Here is a 19,981-nt window from a genome sequence, read left to right as displayed (position 1 = left end):
TTCATGTTCTTTGACCATTTACCTGTTTGGGGACTGGCTTTTGGACTTATGTATTATATTTGAAACAAACATTTTCACTGTGGACCATTTAAACCTTCTTATCCAAATTGTATTTTGTGTGAAAATATTTTTATGTAATCAGAATGATCTCTTGGATCTTTTGTGATTATCTGTGCTCTTTTTGGTTATGAATTCATAGAATTCATGTGCTTCCTGTGGTTGTGAAAGGTATCCGACCTGGTTGTCTTCTAATTTCTTTTTTAATGGCATAACCTTTACTATTTAAGTCCAAGCTATCCAGTTGGAGTGTGTTGTTGTGTATAGCATAATATATTGCTCTAAATTTTATTTCTGCCAGACTGCTTTCCAGTTTTCCCAGCAGTTCTTGTCAAATAAGGAATTCTTCCCCAGATAACTTATGTTTTCATATTCATCGAACACTGAGTTAACATCTTATTCTCATTTTGTCTAGTCACTTCTACTGAGTCTAATCTTTTTTTTTTTAACCAACAGTAAATATTTTTGATTTTTACTGCTTTATAATTTGAGCCCTGAGAGTATTGGTCCTGCTGCATTCTCCTCCCTCCAACAACCTCCCCCCATATCTACTTTGAGTTTCCAAACCTTTTGTTCCTCCAAGTTAATTGTGTTATTGTCAGGCTCTCTGAAGTATCCTCTTATTAGTTAGGTTAGTGTAGAGCTACCTCTGTTAGTTAATTCTGATATTGTATTGGTAGAGTGCAGAATGAATGACAGTAAACCTTTAGCAGAGAGTGGGCAGTATAGTTGACTAGGGTTATATTTATACAGTAATAAATCATAAGTTAAAAGTCCTACTTCTGCCTTTGTGACTTTGGGCAAAACCTCTCTGAGCCATTTAATTATCTATAAAATGAGAGCATTGGAATAGATAATCAGATAATCACCAAGTTCCTTTCAGTTCTAAATCCTGGGATTTTTCTCTTTCCAAGGACAGTGGGTGTTTATAATAGTTCTCCTCCTAAGGATTAAGCCTAACTCCTGGTTTATAGATTTGATTTAAAATATTTTGTTCTCTTGGAAAGTTTTCCCAAAACAGAAATCTCTAGACTTAGCTACTAAATAGGTTGGTCTGTTGTGGAAAATCATTTTGAGGATTGTGTATGAAAAACATTTGTTTTATGGAGACTTTGCTAGTAAATACTTAGTTATATTTAATAGCTATTTTTGGTTAAGATATAGGAATATTTTACTGTCATTTAACCACGTATTCTTCAAAGTCTTCATTTATAAAATTGGAAATACAAAAAAAGTTACTATGAAAATGTTTTTCAAAGAAAAATATGATTTTTTGAATGAAACATTAACAAAAAAATTTATCATAGTGGAAAATATTGTGCAAAAACCTTTTACCCTGGGGGTCCCATGAGAGCAGGTGAGGTTGAGACTTTTTCCCTAGATCTTTTACAGTTTTCATTGTCTCTTCCCCCAAGGTGGACTTTGATTTTTACTCATTTGTCCTGTTTTCTACTTTTGTTTTTTTAATTGTCTTTAAATTTCTCTATGGTTGTTAAAAGTATATACTTGTTCTTAGTGAATTCCTTATGTTAAGGGATTTGGGTAGCTACAGATGATGATTGATGATAATTCACATTTTTTTGCCAGTTACACAACCTTGTCAAAAAGTGTTTCTTGCTGCTTTACACATGGAGGCTTTTAGAGTTCCCAAGGTCACACAGCTAGTATTATAACCCCGATCTCCTGACTCCCATGTCCAGTGCTTTTAATGCTGTGCCCCTATATAAAATATTATCTTGAATTGGACTTTCATCAACATTTTTAAGTTTTTAGGGTAAATTTAATGCACCCTCTCCCTCCCCCCCTCCCCGGAGATATAGTATTCCCCAAGGATCTGTCTGTACCTCTCTTTTCTTTCTCTTGGAGACTTCATCAGTTTCTGTGAGTTTAATTATTATCCATCCAGTTTTTCATCACCAAATTCCTGTTTAACATTTCACACTAAAAATCCCAAAGATAGTTCCAGTTCAGCATATCCAAAATAGAACTCATTATCTTCCTGACTCTTCACCTCCATTGCTTTTCCACAATTCTTCAACTTGCTTCTGGGGTGGTGAGCCTGTGACCTCAAGACACCACATGTGGCTTTTTAGCTCCTTCCTCAAGTGCAGCCCTTTTCCTGAATCCAAACTTCCCAGAACTAATCGACTTAATAAAAGGATTTGTTCTGTAAAACTTGGACTCAGTCAAAAGACCACCCTTGAGGACCTAGAGGGCCACATGTGTCCTTGAACCCACAGATGCCTCACCTTGGCTTAGGTTCTTAGATGTTATCCTGAACTGACTTTCATTCTACATATCCATTCATTTGCTGCAATTCTTGCCACAATTCTTTTTGCAGCTATCCATTTTTCTTGATTCATTTCGCTATCACTTGTAGTAACCTTTTTTACCTTTGCCTAGATTTTGTATTAGTCTCCTAATTGATCTCCCAGCATTGCATTCCATCCTCCACATTGCTGCCAAAGTGATTTTCCTTATGTACTTCGCACTGTGTAACTTCCCCACTCAGTTCCAGCAATTTCTTACTGCTTTTAGGACAAAATGTATTCTTCTCTTTGGCATTTGTGTCCTTTACAACCTATCCCCAATGTCTCATTGCATATTACTTGTATATTACCTTTTCATGTATTGCAGTTTAGCCATTTTGACCTTCTTTCTGTTCCTCATACATGACTTTTCATACATTTGGTACCTGACTGTCCGCTATTCTTGGAATGTATCTACTCTGCTTCATAGAATCCTTCTCTGACTTCAAGATCATGCTCCACCTTCTTCATCAGAAATTCTCAACCTTGAATCTATAAACTTTAAAAAGAAAATGTTTTGATAATGATTTCAGTTTAATTGTTTTCTTTTGTAATCTTATTTTATGTACTTTAGAAGAGGTCTATGGGCTTTAACAGATTGCCAAAGGGATGTATGACAAAAAAGGTTAAGAACTTTTTTCTTTCCTCATTTGCACTGCTAGAACTCTCCCTAATTACCTTGTATTTATTGTCTTTGTGTTCTCTAAATGTTCGTTTATACATATATATTTGCTGTCTCTCCCTTTAGAATGTAATATAATAATCCCTGAAAGTGGGTATTATTATATTTTTTGTATTTCTATACTTACAGTGTAGTACAGTGGCTTACACATAAGTAAGAACTTAAATGATTGTTGGTTGATGGGATCTGCAATGACAGAATGCTCTTACTTATAGTTAAATGGTTTATTTAGCTTATTTTCGTTCAATATTTGTAGTAATTTTCTGTGGCTTCTGTAAATCTTATGTCTTTAACTCTTAATAATATGTCCTTATTTAGCTAATGTTTCTTTCATTCAACAGATGTTAGGTTCCAGTGTTCATGGAGCAGTTTTAGGCTCTGAGAGAGTTGTAGGGATATATATATATATATATAAACTGGGGTAGTCACTTTTAACTACTTCTCTTTCTGTTAAGAGTTGTCTTTGAGGTAATACCTTTCAGCACAAGACTTTTTTTTCCTTTACATTGGAATAAATTGATTAGCTTTTAATGTTTTTATTTTTTAAAAAATCTGAGTTGAATCCTTAAATTTCATTACAAATAGTTTATTTTATATAGCAATAGAAAATGTAGTTGTGTTTGTTGCTAAACTTGTTCTAGGATACATATGTAGAAAATTGGTGAGGAGTAGTAGTTGGCCATGAAGGAGTTAGAATATTAATCTGTATTTATTAGTGAGCAATTAGTAATTACAACTTCTATATTCTTTGTAACCTGTGTGGTGGCATCCCCCTCAATCTAATACTGTAATATTTAGTAATGCTTGTACTCTTGACTGAAAGTTGTATCATAAAACCACTAAGGGATGCCTCTCAAGATAATAACTTGGGTGTCTTATGAAGGAAATGTAAAGTTGTGTATATCTAATTGGGATCTAAAAATCACATAAAAATTTGAATTGAAATGTATCATGATAAATATATCGCCATCTTGAGGCTTCAGAATCAAAAGAAAACGATTTTACCTGACTTTATAAAGATTCCCTCCTTGGTTTTTTGTTCATTTGAGAATGAGATTTTTAAAAGTTGTTATTCATTACAAAATTCACTTCTTCATACAAAATATACTTCTTCAAAGCATTTCAACCACAGTTACCATTTTTCCCCAGTGGAAGATACTATCTCATATTTTAAATATTTGACTGAACAGTGCTCTGCAAGAGTATGTCTCTCAAATACAGAAATCTTAGTGAAACTGAAAGTTTACACCATGCATGATGGGTAGTTGTCTTCACCAAAGAATATTGACTTTGATAAAAGCTAATAGTTATTGTTACTTTTATGAGGAATTTAGAGCAAGGAGAATTAATAAAATTTCCTTATTCAGTTGAATTCCATAACATCAGCCTTAAGGAGTGGTTGTTTTCCCTTTTTGCATGGTAATTTTTTATAATGCTTTATGGTTTCCAAAGTGTTTTCTTCACAATAACCTACAAGTATTGATTTCTCTATTTTATACTTGGGGAAACTGAGGCCCAGAGGGGTGGTAGATACTTTCATTGAAGTCACATAACTTAGGAAGTCTCAAAACCATGGTATGATCCCAATTATTCTGACTCATTTAATTCCATTTCTTTTTAACTAGGATAGTGCCAATTTTCTGTGTATTACCCAGAGTACTTATATATCTTAGGCAAGTTTTGATCTCAGGTTAGAAAAGGTATCTTAGTGGAAAAAGAAAACAAGGAAGAAAAAAAATTATTTTATAGGATAGTTTCCTTCAGACTGAGTAAATGCTTTTCTGAAAAAATATTTAAATATTATCATAATCTTCTAATTATAGTTTATAGGCAAGCAATAAACAGCAAGATGTTTGAGATGGATATGAAAATCGCTGCAATGCATGTAAAAAGAAGGCAACTTCATCAACTCCTACCTAATCATGTGCTTCAGAAAAAGAAAAAGGTAAATTTAGAAATAAGTAACAAAAGCATTAAAGGAACATCATTGTTAAATGTTTAACATAGAATTCTGAATTAACAAAGATAATAGGGAGGTATACCATATGAAATGGGTCATAAGAATTTTTAAGTCTTATGTTAGGTGTACATTCCCGCTTTAAGAAGATACACTTTATGCATTGCCATAGCCATCTCTGCTTTATTTTCTTCCAAATTATACAAAACTGGAAGAAGTGATATTTGTCTGAATATTGATTTTTGAGCAACTTAATTATTTGACATATTATATTGGTGTCAGTATGAAAATTATAGTAAGTCATATTGAAATACAATTAAAAAATTTTTTCTGCCATATAAAAACTTAAAAAGTATCTGGATTTAATTGTATATGCCACAGCTAAATGTTATTTGACATTAATCTGTATAATCAGTAAGTGATTGGCAAGTCTTTTAAGGAAATCATCAAATGGCAATAAAACAAAATGTTAGAACTTAATGCTTATTTACAATTATTCCAAGCGTTTTGTGTTCCTTATGTGTAAACACAAATACTGCCTCTTATGAAATGAATTATTATGTGTTAGTATAGTTGATATACAAAAACAGTGATAAATATATTTTGGATATTTTAAAAATTTCTGTTTAAAGATAAATACATATCTATATAATATATAAATCCATATATAATAGGCTAAATCAATCAACGTCAGAATGTTTATGTATTTATATATATGTATTTGTGTACACATATATAAATATACTTACATGTATTATGTACCTGTATCCTTGGCTGTATTTTTAGAAAATCAATTCATCTTCTTATTTCTGCTCTTAGTTGTTTACAAATTCTGAAACTTACATGTATTTACATTTTTTTGTTTTTTTTACCTTGAGACAGATGTTGATCAGTCCATAACAATAACTTATTAAGAGTATAGTCTAGTTAAGAGACCAGTCAGTTTCACTGGATGTTTAACTTTCTATATCCAAAGGGCAATATCCCTAACCCTAACAAGCCTTTTAAAAAATATAAGCTGTTAGTTATAAGGGGGAACAAATAAAAAATTATGGAGGGCTCAGTCGTTAACCAGTATAAGAAAACAAAAACAGCTTCAAGGATCTGTATTACTTCTGAATGGAACAACAGAGTGTTTTGAAGATTAACCATTTAAAATTTTCTAGGTACTTAGTTCCTTTTAGAAAATATTAGTTGATTTCGCAGGTTTACTATCATATGATAACCTGTCTATTTAGACTTGCATTGTCCTTTAAATCTATGGTATTAAAGAAATACAGAATTTTTGTTATGTAAACTGTAGAATGCAAATTGAAGTATGTATTTTCTAATCTGTAGATTGTTACCCCATTAAAATATTTGCTTAGTAAATGGGCATTGAGCCACTATTAAATTTTCATAATTTCAAAAAACTGAATTAATGTGATATCTTGAAGGAAAAAATTGTTTTTTCCGTTTTCATTAACAGTCTAGCACTAAATGGCTTACATTTAAATCTGTAGAAATCTCGATATGTGAAAATAAAAGTTACTGTTTGAAGTTTTAGCTTTAATTCCAGGATTCCTGTTGTCTGTATTTTTATTAATTGATAGAGTTTATTTCTTGCCCTTATTCTTTTGCAGTGTATCCTATTGTAGCAACTAGTAATAGCAACTTAATAATAGTATTGAGTAAAATGGTAACTATGAAAAAGACTTGGGTTGAAATTCTTCTCCTTAGTCATATGACCCTGGTCAAATCACTTAACCTCTCAGGTCAGGACTTCGGGTAACTTCTTAGGATTTACCCGGAATTGCTCGTAATGTTGAAATCACGGATCCATTCTATGTTTCTTATTAATAAATCTTATTAATAAAATCATTAAATCCTGAAGTTTTAAGTGCTGCTTTATATCATGAATAAATTTTATAATTTTAACATTATATGAAAAAATTGTGTTTCAAAAGCTTAATGTGAGCACAATGACACTTGGGCAGTTTTCACAAACTTAATTCATAAGTATGTTTGAAATGCCACTTATTAATCATCTCTTAGTGTCTTTGATAAAATAGAGATATGTGATTTATTGTGTTACTGGTTGCAGCATTCATCAGAAGTTCGATTGACAGCTCTGAACGATAGCAGCCTAGACTTGTCTATGGATAGTGACAACAGCATGTCTGTGCCTTCTCCTACCAGTGCTATGAAGACCAGTCCATTGAATAGTTCTGGCAGCTCTCAGGGGTAAGACAAGAAGAGATAGTAGGTTATTCATGTACTAATCACTGAAGAGTAGACATGACCTCCCTAGATACTACTAGGCACTATGGGAGAGGATATAATGATATGAGAAACAAGGTCCTTTCTGTAAAATTCCTTAAATGCTGGAGGGGGGATGCAAAGGAAGTGGGGTCTTCATGGGTCAGTAAGTCTTTTGAATTGTGCCATATATACAAGTAAAGAGAATTTTAATAATTGAAAAGCCTAACTTTTTCCACATTCCCAAATTTCAGTTAAAAAACATTTTTTTGAGGTGATATTCATGTTTGTACTCTAGCAAGCCAAAGCTTGTATGTAAAATATGATTGCAGATAATGGGATCCACATTGAAAAATAGCTTGTGCATATGTATTGACTTTTCTTATACTACTTTTTGTGCATTAGCAGAAACAGTCCTGCTCCAGCTGTAACAGCAGCATCTGTGACCAACATCCAGGCAACTGAGGTTTCTGTGCCACAAGTAAATTCCAGTGAAAGCTCAGGGGGTAAGGAAACTCACATACAATATGAAGGTATCACATTATAACTTTAATTGTGATTTTAAGTAGCTATGGCTATAGTGTTTTTGAAAAAAATTATACATTGTATTATTAACTTATAAAATATCCCTAGGTTTAGTTCAGAGGCATGGAAGAAACCTTTATGTGGGATCTCTGGTTTTTATTATTGTTTCATGTATTTTTATTTCCACTGTAGGTACTTCAAGTGAAAGCATTCCTCAAACTGCCACACAGCCAGCCATTTCTCCACCACCAAAGCCTACGGTCCCCAGAGTTGTTTCCTCAACACGTCTGGTAAACCAGCCACCAAGACCTTCAGGAAACACAGCAACAAAAGTACCTAATCCTATCGTAGGAGTCAAAAGGACGTCTTCACCTCATAAAGAAGAGAGTCCCAAGAAAACCAAAACAGAAGAGGTAATTTATATTTTTAAAGTCAAATTATCACTATTTTTATGAATCCCTTGGAAATTATGGCTATTATTTGTTATGGTTATTATTTGTGTATCAGAGAAATAGTAAAGTAGTTTTTAGTGAGGGGAAGAAAGTTTAGATGACCAGCACTTTTAATAGTTGTTAAATCTGGAGTATTCTGGGGTTACAACATATCGTGGTGTAGTGGAAATAAAATGGGCTGTAGAATCAGAGGACATGGGCTCAAACACTGATTCTTATTACCTGGATGGCTGTGGGTAAGTCATATAGCCTTCCAGGGCTTTGGCTTTGTTATTTATGAAATGAGGAATTTTTCCTAGAAGCCCTCTAAGATTCCTTCCACCTCTGTATCTGTGATCTCATCATCTTTCCATCTACTCTTCCTTAAAACCTCTTCCCCAAGAGTAGCCCTCATTGACCATGAATGAAGAAAAACATTTATCATGCACTTATTTGTACTAAGTAGTAGAAATACAAATACAAAAGCAAAAACTTGCCAGTGCCCCCAGAGTTTACATTTTAATTGGGAGAAACCTGCTCATTGGTGAGTAGTGGCTAGGGGAGTTCTAGTCTGGTAAGATATAAATAAGATGAATGTAACATTAGGACATTTAAATCTGAATTCCAATACTTAGTTTGTATTGTGTAACTTAGAAATTATATGGTCTTGCTTTAATCTCTTGTGTCCCTAAGTAAACTATGAACCATTAAAGGGCAGGGCTGCATTTCATTCAGCTCTTTCACCTTCAGTGTTCCAGTGTTTAGCATAGTGCTGAATACCTTTTACTCAGTAAATTATATGTTGATTATTTTTTTGATAGCTAGCTTCTAAGGTGGGCAATGCTCTTCAGGTTTTTACAGCAAAAAAGAGATTTTGGTTTCCCTCATAGTATTTTGAGTAGGCACTCAGTACACATTTAACTGACAAGAAACAGGTTGTAAAGTTTTATAAAACAATAACCGAAGGAAAACATGAAATGTCTGTTTTACATCTTTGCGTTTAATTTTTTCCAGCAGTTCTTTCTGTTATGATAACAAGAAATAAACCAGAAATTCAATTAGAATAGTAATTTTCACCTATGTCCTTGATATATGTACTCCTGTTTTCCTAGTTGTGGGACTTTTGAAAGAAAAAGTACCTTTTAGCCTATCCATTTCTGGCTAGTAAGAAAATTAAGTATTATCCTAGAGTATTTTTAAAGATATTGTATAGGACAGGTATCTTGCCCTTTTTAACCAATTGCTAATAAATGAGAAATTAAATTAGGAGAATAATTGCCAAAATGTAGGGACCACCCCGTCCCAAAAGGGTGATTTTTAGTAGAAAGAGAATGTATTTGTAGGTTGAACATCTAAAGTTAAATTTCATCATTGATCTTTACTATTTTTGTGATACTGGTTAAATCACTTCCTTTCTTTGGTCCTCATTTTCACACCTATAAAGTTAAGTGTGGTAGTCTACATGATATATAGACTCCCTTCTAATGCTAATTAGAGCTCAAAGGAATTTATTTCTTTATTCATTTATTCCAACTGACATACTTTATAGATGAAGAAAGTGAGGCCCGTGTAAGTTAGTGACTTACACAAGGTTGTACAATTAGTATTATTAGAACCTGGATTTGAACTCAGTTCCTCTTAATTCAGATTTTTTATTTTTTACGCATGCTGTCTCCTTATTGCAACTATTTTGATTTGTAAGATTTTTAAACCATTTTTCCTTTGAATTTGTTCAGGGTACTAAAATTGTGATAGTTTATGGCATGCTTTTTTAATGCAAGAAAATGGCATCTAAATTAAATCATTTTAAGCTATTCTTTCTTGAAAAAAAAGCAACAGTTCAAATCTGGGTCTGGAGAAAGGTGGAGAAGAAGGGGACAGAATCAGAAAGGTCCATGTTTAGTGTTTCCCAAGAATCGAGTCACGTGCATTTTTAAAAACCTTTGAATATTTTTAATTTTACATAATAGTTACAACAATTGAGTATTTAACAATGACACATTTCCTCTAAGGAACAACAGTCTGAAAGACCAAAATCCCTCTCCATTTAGACTTGGTTGATTAAATTTTTCCCAAGATGTTATGTTTATTGCTTGAGTTTTAGGTTTATCCCATAAATAAGCCAGACAAAAGTAGTTAAATGATTTTTTTGTTTTTTGAAAGGTCAGAAACATTGGATCTAAGTCATCTAGGATTGATTAGAGTAACATTATTTGTTTTGTATTGTTACAAAGTTTAGCTAATTTTGACTTCTTTGAAGTTTTGATCCAAGATGGATTTTTTATGGATATTTATTTTTGCAGCTATCTTTATGCAACTGGAATATTTACGTAAAATAGATGTGGTTTTTCTCCAGTTTTTTTTGTACTAACAATTATAAATTTAATTTCTGTTGATAGAGAATTTTTTAGAAATTGCTTTTAGAAACAGTAGTAATTTTTTCAAAATAAGAATTCACATGTTAAGTTATATGAAACAGTTAAGTAGTTTTTAGAAGCTAAAGCATAAGTTGATAAATTATTCTAAACTTGTTCTATTTTTGTCATTGAAGCTTTTTTCCTTTTTCTGTGTTCTTAAATAGCAGGATGAGACAAGTGAAGATGCCAACTGTCTTGATTTGATTGAACATGATAAACAGGAAACTAAGGTATGCTATTTTACTCTGTGTGTAAAATAGTGCTACCCAAACTCTCAAAGAGCTAGAATACATATCTTCTTGCTAGATGACAGGTTTCATTCCACTTTCCACCCTCCGCAATTAACTTTCTTTTTTTTTTTCTTTTTGTAACCAAAGTAACAATTCCTTTTAGCCCAGTGAAAACATGGTCTGGGGTTTGCTGCTGAGATGGAAATGTTCGTGTTTTTGTGCATTTCTGTTGCTATACTGCAGTATATTACAAACAATTAAGATTTAGTAGTAAAACTTGAAGGCTGTGAAATCTATTGTTCTGTTGACTCTGAATAACTATTTTTTCCTTCACTTCTGTCACTAGCACTTTATTATGAGAGTTAAAGAAAATGTCAGTTTTATGGAACACTTGCTGAAAAACTGCTTAACTTTTCCCTGTACATAGCATGTGATTTTGCTGTGAATTTCTTTTACCAACTGATCATTTTGAACTTCTATGTAAATCCAACAAAAGTTATCGGAAGACTCTCCCCTCCCCCCCTTTTCACCTAGAATGCTTTACTTCTGTTTTCTATTCTGCTAGTTATTTACTCAGTACGTGTTTATAGTATTCCAGTACTGATTTATGTAGTGGATTATTTCATTGCCTGATTGAATCACATCACGTTGGAGGGTCATTGAAGATCTTGGAGATATTTTGCTGTGATAGAAAATAGCATAAATGGAGTATTTGAGTTAGAAAAAGTAGCTTAGAAGAAAATCCTTGATTGTATTAGTTATATTTAGCTCAGTCTTTTTTTTTTTTTTATTCTCTCTTTGATGGAATCCTAGGCAGGATTCCAACCTATCTAGTTTATGGTGCTCTTTATTAAAGTACAAAAATCCAGTGATACTCTCATTTAAGAATTAACAACTCCCCCCTCCCCCTCTTTAGGAACAACTTGATACAGAAACAAGTACAACTCAATCTGAAACTCTTCAGACAGCGGCTCCTCTGTTGGCTGCTCAGGTACTAAAGCAAGTAGAGTTGGGGTTTTTTTTTTTTAATGTTTCTACGATGAGTAAGGCTTCAGGAATAATAACAGTTCTTATGAAATTAAGTGTTTTGAAATCAGTTGTGTGAAAATGATTTATTCAACTAATATGAGTTTTTTTGTGCAGGCTGAAGATAAGGGACCAAATCTGGCCAAACCTTTTCTTTTTTAGTGTTTAAAGATGCTGACTAATCTCTTTAATAGTAGTTACGTGATATTGCAAGAAGTATCATTTTAATATTCACTTGCCATACTCATATTATGATATACAAAAATTTAGATTACAGGACAAAAAATAAGATTAAAATTTTATTTGAAATATATAATTCTTTGTAATTTTGAATGTTTGACTTTAATTTGTACCTGCTACCCACTTTCATTGCTGGTTAACCTAAGTCTTCTTCCTTGACCAAGTAGTATTTTCACTGTTCATTTTAATGTTTTGTAGCAGAGATAACTATTGGAACCTTGTATGTTAACTTTTAAATAAAAGACTTGTGTGCAAAATGGAAATACATACATGCAAAATCAAGAAAGGAAAATGTATACTGTAATAAGAAATGAATTGATGCAGGTTTTGTTTGTGATTAGAATGGGTGAAGTAGAAAGGATAACTGTTTTGTAGCATGCAAATAATTTTCTTTAAATATAATTTTTTTACTGCTCCCTCCAGCAGCATTTCATTGTATGTTTTATGAATATTGCTTTGTACACTGATTGATGAACTTTATTTTTTCTTATTAAATGACCACTATTTTAACTTGAATTCTTTTGAATTAGAAACAGCACTAAGATGTCCGACTCACTCTTTACTACAAAGGAAGTATTTTTCTGAAACTTTAAGTCTGGTGGACATGTGAAAATTAAAACCTTACTAACTCAGTTTTCAAGTATTGCATAAAAATGTCACTTTCTTGCTTAACCTAAGAACATTTCTATTCATTTGCACAGAAGGTATGCAGAGTTTAATTTCAGTAAATTTGACAAATCCTTCAAAAGGCAGTTCAATGTCCTTCAAAAAGCAAATCAGTGCAACCTGATCAGTGCTCACTCTTGTTAAATTCTATAATCAATCAACAAGGTTCTATTAAATACTTAATATGCATCGAAGCACTGTGCTAGATTCTGGGGATACCAAGACAAAAATAGAAGCATTTTTTGCTCTCAAGGAATGTATAGTCTATTAAGGGAGACATTGTATCATTATTCATTATTCTTGTATTGACTTTATTTTTCTCCCAAATGCCTTATCATTTAATATTTTAAACATAGAGAAAGATGAAATGCATATGAAGGGAAATAAATCAGTTACTTTGCTTTAGAAATTTGTCTTATGATTCTTAGGAAAACGTATCCTAAGATTTTCCTTAGCTTTGTCATGACTAGTATATTCTCAATTACTATATGATATTACAGTCTAAGGAAATGTTCTTACCACTGAGGAGAAATATTAATTAAGATGTGGGTATAAGTGTGCCTTCCTTTGTGCTATTTTCATAGGTAAGAAATAATATTTAACTTTTTTAGGTTAAAAATTTTTTAGTAGTATGTTCACGAAGGAAGTCTTAAATTCGTTTGCAGCATTACTTACTAGTAAATAGTATTTTCATTATTTTGTGACTTTTGAAAATACATATACTGAGGAATCCTGTACTTTTACTAACAAATATAAATCTTTAGTGATTTAAAGTAGCTTTTGAAAAATCATTGGTGGGAAGGAAAAAACCAAAACTTCACAGAAACTGGAATAAGATCAGGAAACAAGCATTCAGGTTGTCATGTATAATTTATAATATGAAACATGGGTGTTGAAATGAATCTTCACACACCCCTAAAAAGAAGCTCAGATTATTGTTGGTGATGCACCTTGGTGTTGAGGCTTTCTTATTTTTCATTTGATCCTCCTTTGAAGTCAACTTCACCTTGCTAAAGTGTTCATATTAAATTGTTTACATTTTATATATTGTTTAAATTCTACATATATCCTAGATTGTCCATATTTAATTTTGCACATTACTTCTATTATGATTATTCATCTAGCATTTTGAATACCTGTATTGGGTTTATAGAACATTTTTACCATGATGAGGAAACATAATGAGTGAAAAGTTGAGAGTCATATTGAAAAGTTACAAAGCTTTCAACAACGTTGTTATTTTCACCTTCTTTCTCAGAAAACATCCAGTACAGACCTTTCAGATATCCCTGCTCTCCCTGCAAATCCTATTCCTGTTATCAAGAATTCAATAAAACTGAGATTGAACCGGTAAAAACAACCTCAGGGGTCCATAAACAATATCTGCCAACTCAACCTGTTGTCTTCTAATGCTAAAAAGGAGAATGGAGGGTGCGAGACTAGACATGACTGAAAATGGATTTAGGTTTATTTGGTGAACCTCCCTTACTGGGCTAATCAGCACTTGATCGGAAGTCCAGGTTAGTATGTGAAGCCAGGAGTACTATTAGTAATGTGTTAGCAACAGTTGCATTAACTATTTCAAAGGATTACTGCCTTTAAAAGAAAAAAAGGAGGAAAAAAACCTTCAAGTTATATTTGTATCCATATTTAACATCTGATTGGATTTCTGTTTGATGCATTGTTTGAGAAATTTGCAATACAAACTGGCATAAGAATTCCTTATAATGATGATGCACTTTTATGTATTTTTTATTAGAAAGTAGAACTAATTTTTAGATCTTGAGCTTGATGCATTTTTATTTTTTCCTGAAGTTTCTTCATCATTATTCTATAAATTGGATAACATTGTACAGTGGTTATACTGTTGTACTTGAGACAAATGATAAGATTACCTCTAATTCAGTCCCATTAAAGTAGCCGTAACCCTTGAAAATGAAATGTTAAATCTTGGGGTATGTGACAAATTAAAAGAATAATTGGGAAATAGTCGGTTTGGAATGGGACATGATTAAGAAGTAGTGTATTGGTTTTATTTATAAAGTTTTATAGTGCATACAAATCAGCGATCAAACAAGCAAATATTTTTTTCCTTTAAGCTAATAAAGCTCCATTCTTCTCCCTTGCCTTCAATCTTTTCTCTTTGAAAACATCTTTTGTTTCTTTTTTCAGTTTGTATGCACACAATAGGAATAATTTCATCAAAAATTAATGCCAGTATTTACTTAAGCCATGATGTGAAACAAACCACCCTGTGGCCACATGGCACAAAATATCAAATTTTGGTCTTATATGCTTCAAACTTTTGGGTGACTAAGTGGTGCCTGTAAAGCATAACATCTCTTGGGATGGCCATTTGATCACTGACATAAAAAGTTTTGTATGTACACTCCATAAATTTCCTGCTGCAGCCAAGTAAAACATTTCAAATTTTGAACATAACAGCAAAACTATTTTCTCCAAGAATTTAAAAACTAATTTTTATTTTTAGATGGCTCACCAAACATTGCCAGTAAATTTTAGATAGAAGAAAGCATACTTTAAAAACTCATTTCTAGCAAGCACTTGACATCTAGTCAGCTCTCTTTACTCCTTTTTGTTTTATTCTTCAGTCCTATTAAAAAGACTTAGGAGCTCCTTTCTTTGAAAGGAATTTTAAAATCCTTCCTGATTGCAACAGAATACCAGTATCTAGAAAATGTGAGGGATACCAGATGTAGATAGCAAACTTAAACTTAGTTACTTATTCTTAATCTGGGGGGAAAAAAGCAAAACCAACAAAAACCTTCCCATATTTTCTGATTAGCATGTTTTATGAATCCCCCATTGTGCTCCATCTTATTACATGTGCATTTTTCATGTTAAACTGCAATTACTTACACTCTTCCACTGTCCTTCTAAATTAATTTTATAAAGTTGGAGTGTAGTTTCTTTTCCCCCTTAGGCTATGCAGTAATTGAGGCTTTCTTTTCACCATTTCTTTAAGATGTCTAGTATACAATATTTCTATTTCCCTTCTGCCCTGTGCAGCCACCTTGCCCTCCCTTTCTACCACCTATGAAAAGATGATTATACTAACAGTTGAAGCGTACAAGGTGTCTGTGTATTTTGTGTAGCTATGGACTTTAGATCGAAATTGCCAGGCACAAATTTAGTCTTGTCATTTTGTTTACACATTGGGGAAAATAAAATTCAGTTTATTAAACGTTTCATGTAACTGCACCCAAGTTTTTCCAAGCAGGAAACTTGGAATTTTTCTGTATAGTGACTTTTTAATTCTAGTTTTCATAATCTGGAGATCAGACTGTTGCTTTCGCATGATGTATGTAGTGTCTCATGACTGGAGTTGCTTTGTTTTATAGTATCTGTACTCCTTGTATTTTTCAAGAGCTATTTTGTAAACAGATGATGTATTTCTCCATTGAAAACACAATAAAAAACAGCACAATCCCACAGTTGCCTGATTTCTTTTGACTGACTTAAATTACTTTTTTCTGTTCATTTTATATTAAATTTTTACTTAATTGCTTAATTGTTTACACTAGTATAAGATTTTTACTAGTGCATAAAACAGCATTACATGAAAAAATTTATATTTGCTGATTTTTAACGTTAGATGTTGTATGATAACTGTAGTCCTTTAGTGATTTTCTTATGCCTGGGAAAATAGGGTTGTTAAAGTAAATCTGTCTTAATTGATATCTTACATTACTCATCAGGTATTTGTTTTCAACTATTCTGCTTCCTGCCTGTCAATGAAGAGTGTAGTTAATTGGGAAATTCACTTTAAAATAACCCATTACAAAAGCTTTATTCTAGCTTCATTTTAAATGCTCATGATTTTTTGAGTTAGCACTGTTGTTTTTCTTTGATGTCAGCAGGTGGCACTGTTGCCTTATGTTCAGCAGTAATTTTTATTTTTTTTTAAAGCTTATAGACAGAAGCAGCCAGCAGAGTCCAGCATTTATTATTCATTATTAAAAACTAGTTAGAGATGCATATTTTCTCTTCTTTACAAGACACCAAATCATTTAGCATTACACACTAAGTTCTTTTGAGTTACGGGGAAAGGATGTACTCCTTTCCTTGTTAGTGTTTTGTTAATTCAACTATTCTACTTAGATGTCCTGGGCTGCTTTTTCTGTTTTTTTTTGTTTTTTAAAGGATTGAATATTGTGCAAAAGCCTTTATCATAAGTAAAAACACTTGAATGTTCAAATATCTAATTTAGAAATTAGAAATCACTTAAGCTAAGTATATGTAACACATAGTTAAAGGGCAAAAGTAATTGTAATTGAAATGAACTTATTTTTGTGTTCTTTGTAGCTTAATCTCAAACAATATATTAAATTGATTTTAACCACTTCTTTTGTAAGCCTGTACAGAATTAATCTTGCCATTATCTGTCTTCCAAATTGACTTACACTTTTGGGGTAGAGATTTTAAAAAAATATACTATAAATTTCAGTATACTGGCACTTACCTTTTTATCAATTTAGTATGATACTCTTAAAATAATGGAAAATTATGTGTTATGTGGAACAGGGTGTATTCTAAGAATATACGATTTGCACCTTTCTAATTAAAACCTTTGTTTTTCTCTCCACACAGAAAAATGTTTAGAGTTCTTCGTAGCATTAATTCTGGCTGCACTCAAGGTGGCAATAAATGATCAGCAGCTCCAAGTAGTAATTGTCATATGAAAGGATAAATCACTAAATATACAAACTTGTAGAACAAGCCCTGGAAATCTAAACTGTTAGAGCACTTAAATGCTTCATTTAAACAAAAAGATAAACTGTTTACTTAAAAAGGCATTGAACAATCCTTTGCATATACTTTTGCTTATTTTACTCTTAATAAAAACGAACAGTACGAGGAAAATTAGTTGCCTGTTAGCTTGAATTGTATTTTTCGGGGTTTTCTATTTCCCTTCCCTTTCCCCTTGTTCACCACTAACTTTCTTCTCTCCTGTTTAGTTATAATGCTTTCCTAAGATGTAACTAAAAATAGGGTGTTATCTTAACTCAGGTTTGAACATAGTAAATGAAATAATAAGGGTTTTTGATTAGAATCATGAACTTCAATTACATAGAGGCAAATGGTCTGCTTAATTCTGTGGGATCGTGCCTCAAATATTTGCTGATTCAATATTTTAGCCATATCTTACTGCATAATTATCAGACGAAGGTTCTTTGCAAATTAGTATAATACCCAAATTGACATTAAATAATTGAGAGCCAGCAGGAGCATTTCTCACTATATGGAGTTGTGTTTCATTTTAGAAAGAATTTCATGAACTTGAACATCATTTCAGCTTTTTTTTCCCCACTCCTTATGTGACATGCTTTGTCTTATCATTCTGGAAACATTGCTGCTGCTGAACAGATCATACAAGTATTCTGTTCAAAGTGATGGAATTTTTAAGTACCTTTCTTTTCTCATCCCTTTCCAATTCACAAGCCTTGCTTTGAAAAAATGGGATTGAGGGAACTCTCAAATTCACATTTCAAAGGTCTCCATGTCCATGTGGAAAAATGATGTACTAATTATTACACTTTTACTTTAATTATCCTTAAAAGATATGTTCCACAAAAAGCATAAAGCTATTTTAGACAGTTGGAAATTATATCCACTAAAGTCATGAAGTACAGTTTGAAATACACAGATTTGAAACAGCTACTGGCTAAAATGTTAGCTTTTAAAATATTTATACTTGCCTGTAAATTTAAATGATATTCAATTCCAGTAAGCATTTAGGTACCTAGTTTAGAAGAAGATCCCTCTCCATTTTTTTCAGGGGAATCTTTAAATTTTAGTAATATGGCAAGAGAGATGTTGGTGTTAAATGATGAATAAACTTTTTTGGTCAACTAATTTTTGTACTTTTAAATTTTAATCAGTATTACTGTTAGATCCTAGGTTGGTACTCTCAAGGCAGAAAGTTGAAGATTTTTATTGGTGGGGTTCGGTCGGAAGTAAATTAAGGAGGAAAATTTGAATTGTGTGGATGGATTGATACGGATCCTTACACACATTTGCCTGGTGCGCATTTTGCATGTTACATTTGTTGACTGAGGTTAGGAATGCAGTATGTGATCTGGAAAAAGGCCAGAACTAAAAGGCCCATGTAAGAGCTACCGTTAACCATGGTTTCATTAGCTAGCACAGTACTATGCTTTAGCTATATGAACTAACCAGAATGTAATTTATTATATAACAGGACTTAATATTTAATTTTACAAAAAAGATAAGCTCATTATTAATGATGTGCTAATTAACTTTTGAAGATTGAAATATTTCTTAAAGATTTAAAAAATTATCAAATACTATTTTCAGTACAATTGTTCTGAAATAAAATTGTTTTAATAGGTTTAAATGAGAAGCAGAGTAGAAGGGGAAAGCAGCCCTGGATAAAATCTGCCCTATTTTTAAGTTATTTTAAGGACAGGAAACATTGAGATGAAAAGGAACATCAAAAGACTTTGTACTTTAATTGTCTGTTTGAATCACTTTTTATCTGAACTTGTGTCAAATAGTAATAAGAATGTCCATTTCTATAGCACTTTTTTCTGCAATACCCCTGTACGGGTAAGTCATTTTTAGTAGCCTCAGAAATTACAAGAGTTGACCAAGGTCAGATGTCTTACGTGTCAGTCCCAGGACTTGAATCCATGTCTTCTGACTCAAGAGTTCATGCTCTTAGCATTATAACATGTTGAATTCGTAGATAGATTATTTTCTTAATTATTTTAACATGCCTAGTATGTTACTAGTTCTTGAGAGTCATCTAAAACAGAGGTGTCTATTGTCAGCCCACAAAACTCTGAAGTACTGCCTGAAATAGATAAAAATGTTAATTGGGAAATGTTTAACAAAATAAATAAAAATGCAGTGCAATATAGATACTAATTTTTTGTTTTCTAAGTCAATTATGTGGTGATATATTTGAGTTTGCCACCATTTCTCTAAAAGGCATAGTTTTTCCCTATATCTCTGCAAGCTTTGATTTTGTTGTTTTTGGTTGCTTGTGTTGGTCTAATGAAACTTTTTCAGTTTGGTAGAAATGGATATTTATATTTTTAATTTATTTAATAATTTTTCATTGATCTTGACCCTATTTGTAGATTTGTTAAAACCCATTGAAGGCAATTGCCTCATTCTGTGTGTGCTTCTTGAGTATTAAGATTTCATTTCTGAGGC

The 19,981-nt window shown here is 32.2% G+C and overlaps 1 protein-coding gene across 8 annotated transcripts in view; it reads left to right on the top strand.

Moving 5' to 3' along the window:
* Positions 1-16,231, top strand: part of PAPOLA (poly(A) polymerase alpha) — a 76,725-nt gene extending 60,494 nt beyond the window's left edge. For 2 of the 8 annotated variants that reach the window (XM_072630291.1, XM_072630299.1), the window contains 7 exons: positions 4,872-4,993; positions 7,089-7,228; positions 7,649-7,749; positions 7,961-8,181; positions 10,781-10,846; positions 11,763-11,837; positions 14,037-16,231. In XM_072630291.1, the coding sequence (XP_072486392.1) occupies positions 4,872-4,993; positions 7,089-7,228; positions 7,649-7,749; positions 7,961-8,181; positions 10,781-10,846; positions 11,763-11,837; positions 14,037-14,132 (821 nt within the window). In that variant the 3' untranslated portion in view covers positions 14,133-16,231. Of the gene's footprint in view, positions 1-4,871; positions 4,994-7,088; positions 7,229-7,648; positions 7,750-7,960; positions 8,182-10,780; positions 10,847-11,762; positions 11,838-11,989; positions 12,117-14,036 lie in introns of those variants that run through there. The other 6 variants (XM_072630294.1, XM_072630292.1, XM_072630293.1 and 3 more) reach the window with 6 other exon arrangements.
* The last annotated feature ends 3,750 nt before the right edge of the window (positions 16,232-19,981 follow it).

The sequence above is a fragment of the Notamacropus eugenii genome, chromosome 1 (assembly GCF_028372415.1).
Source record: "Notamacropus eugenii isolate mMacEug1 chromosome 1, mMacEug1.pri_v2, whole genome shotgun sequence".
Classification (NCBI taxonomy): Eukaryota; Metazoa; Chordata; class Mammalia; order Diprotodontia; family Macropodidae; genus Notamacropus; species Notamacropus eugenii.
This window is presented reverse-complemented; position numbering and strand designations above follow the sequence as displayed.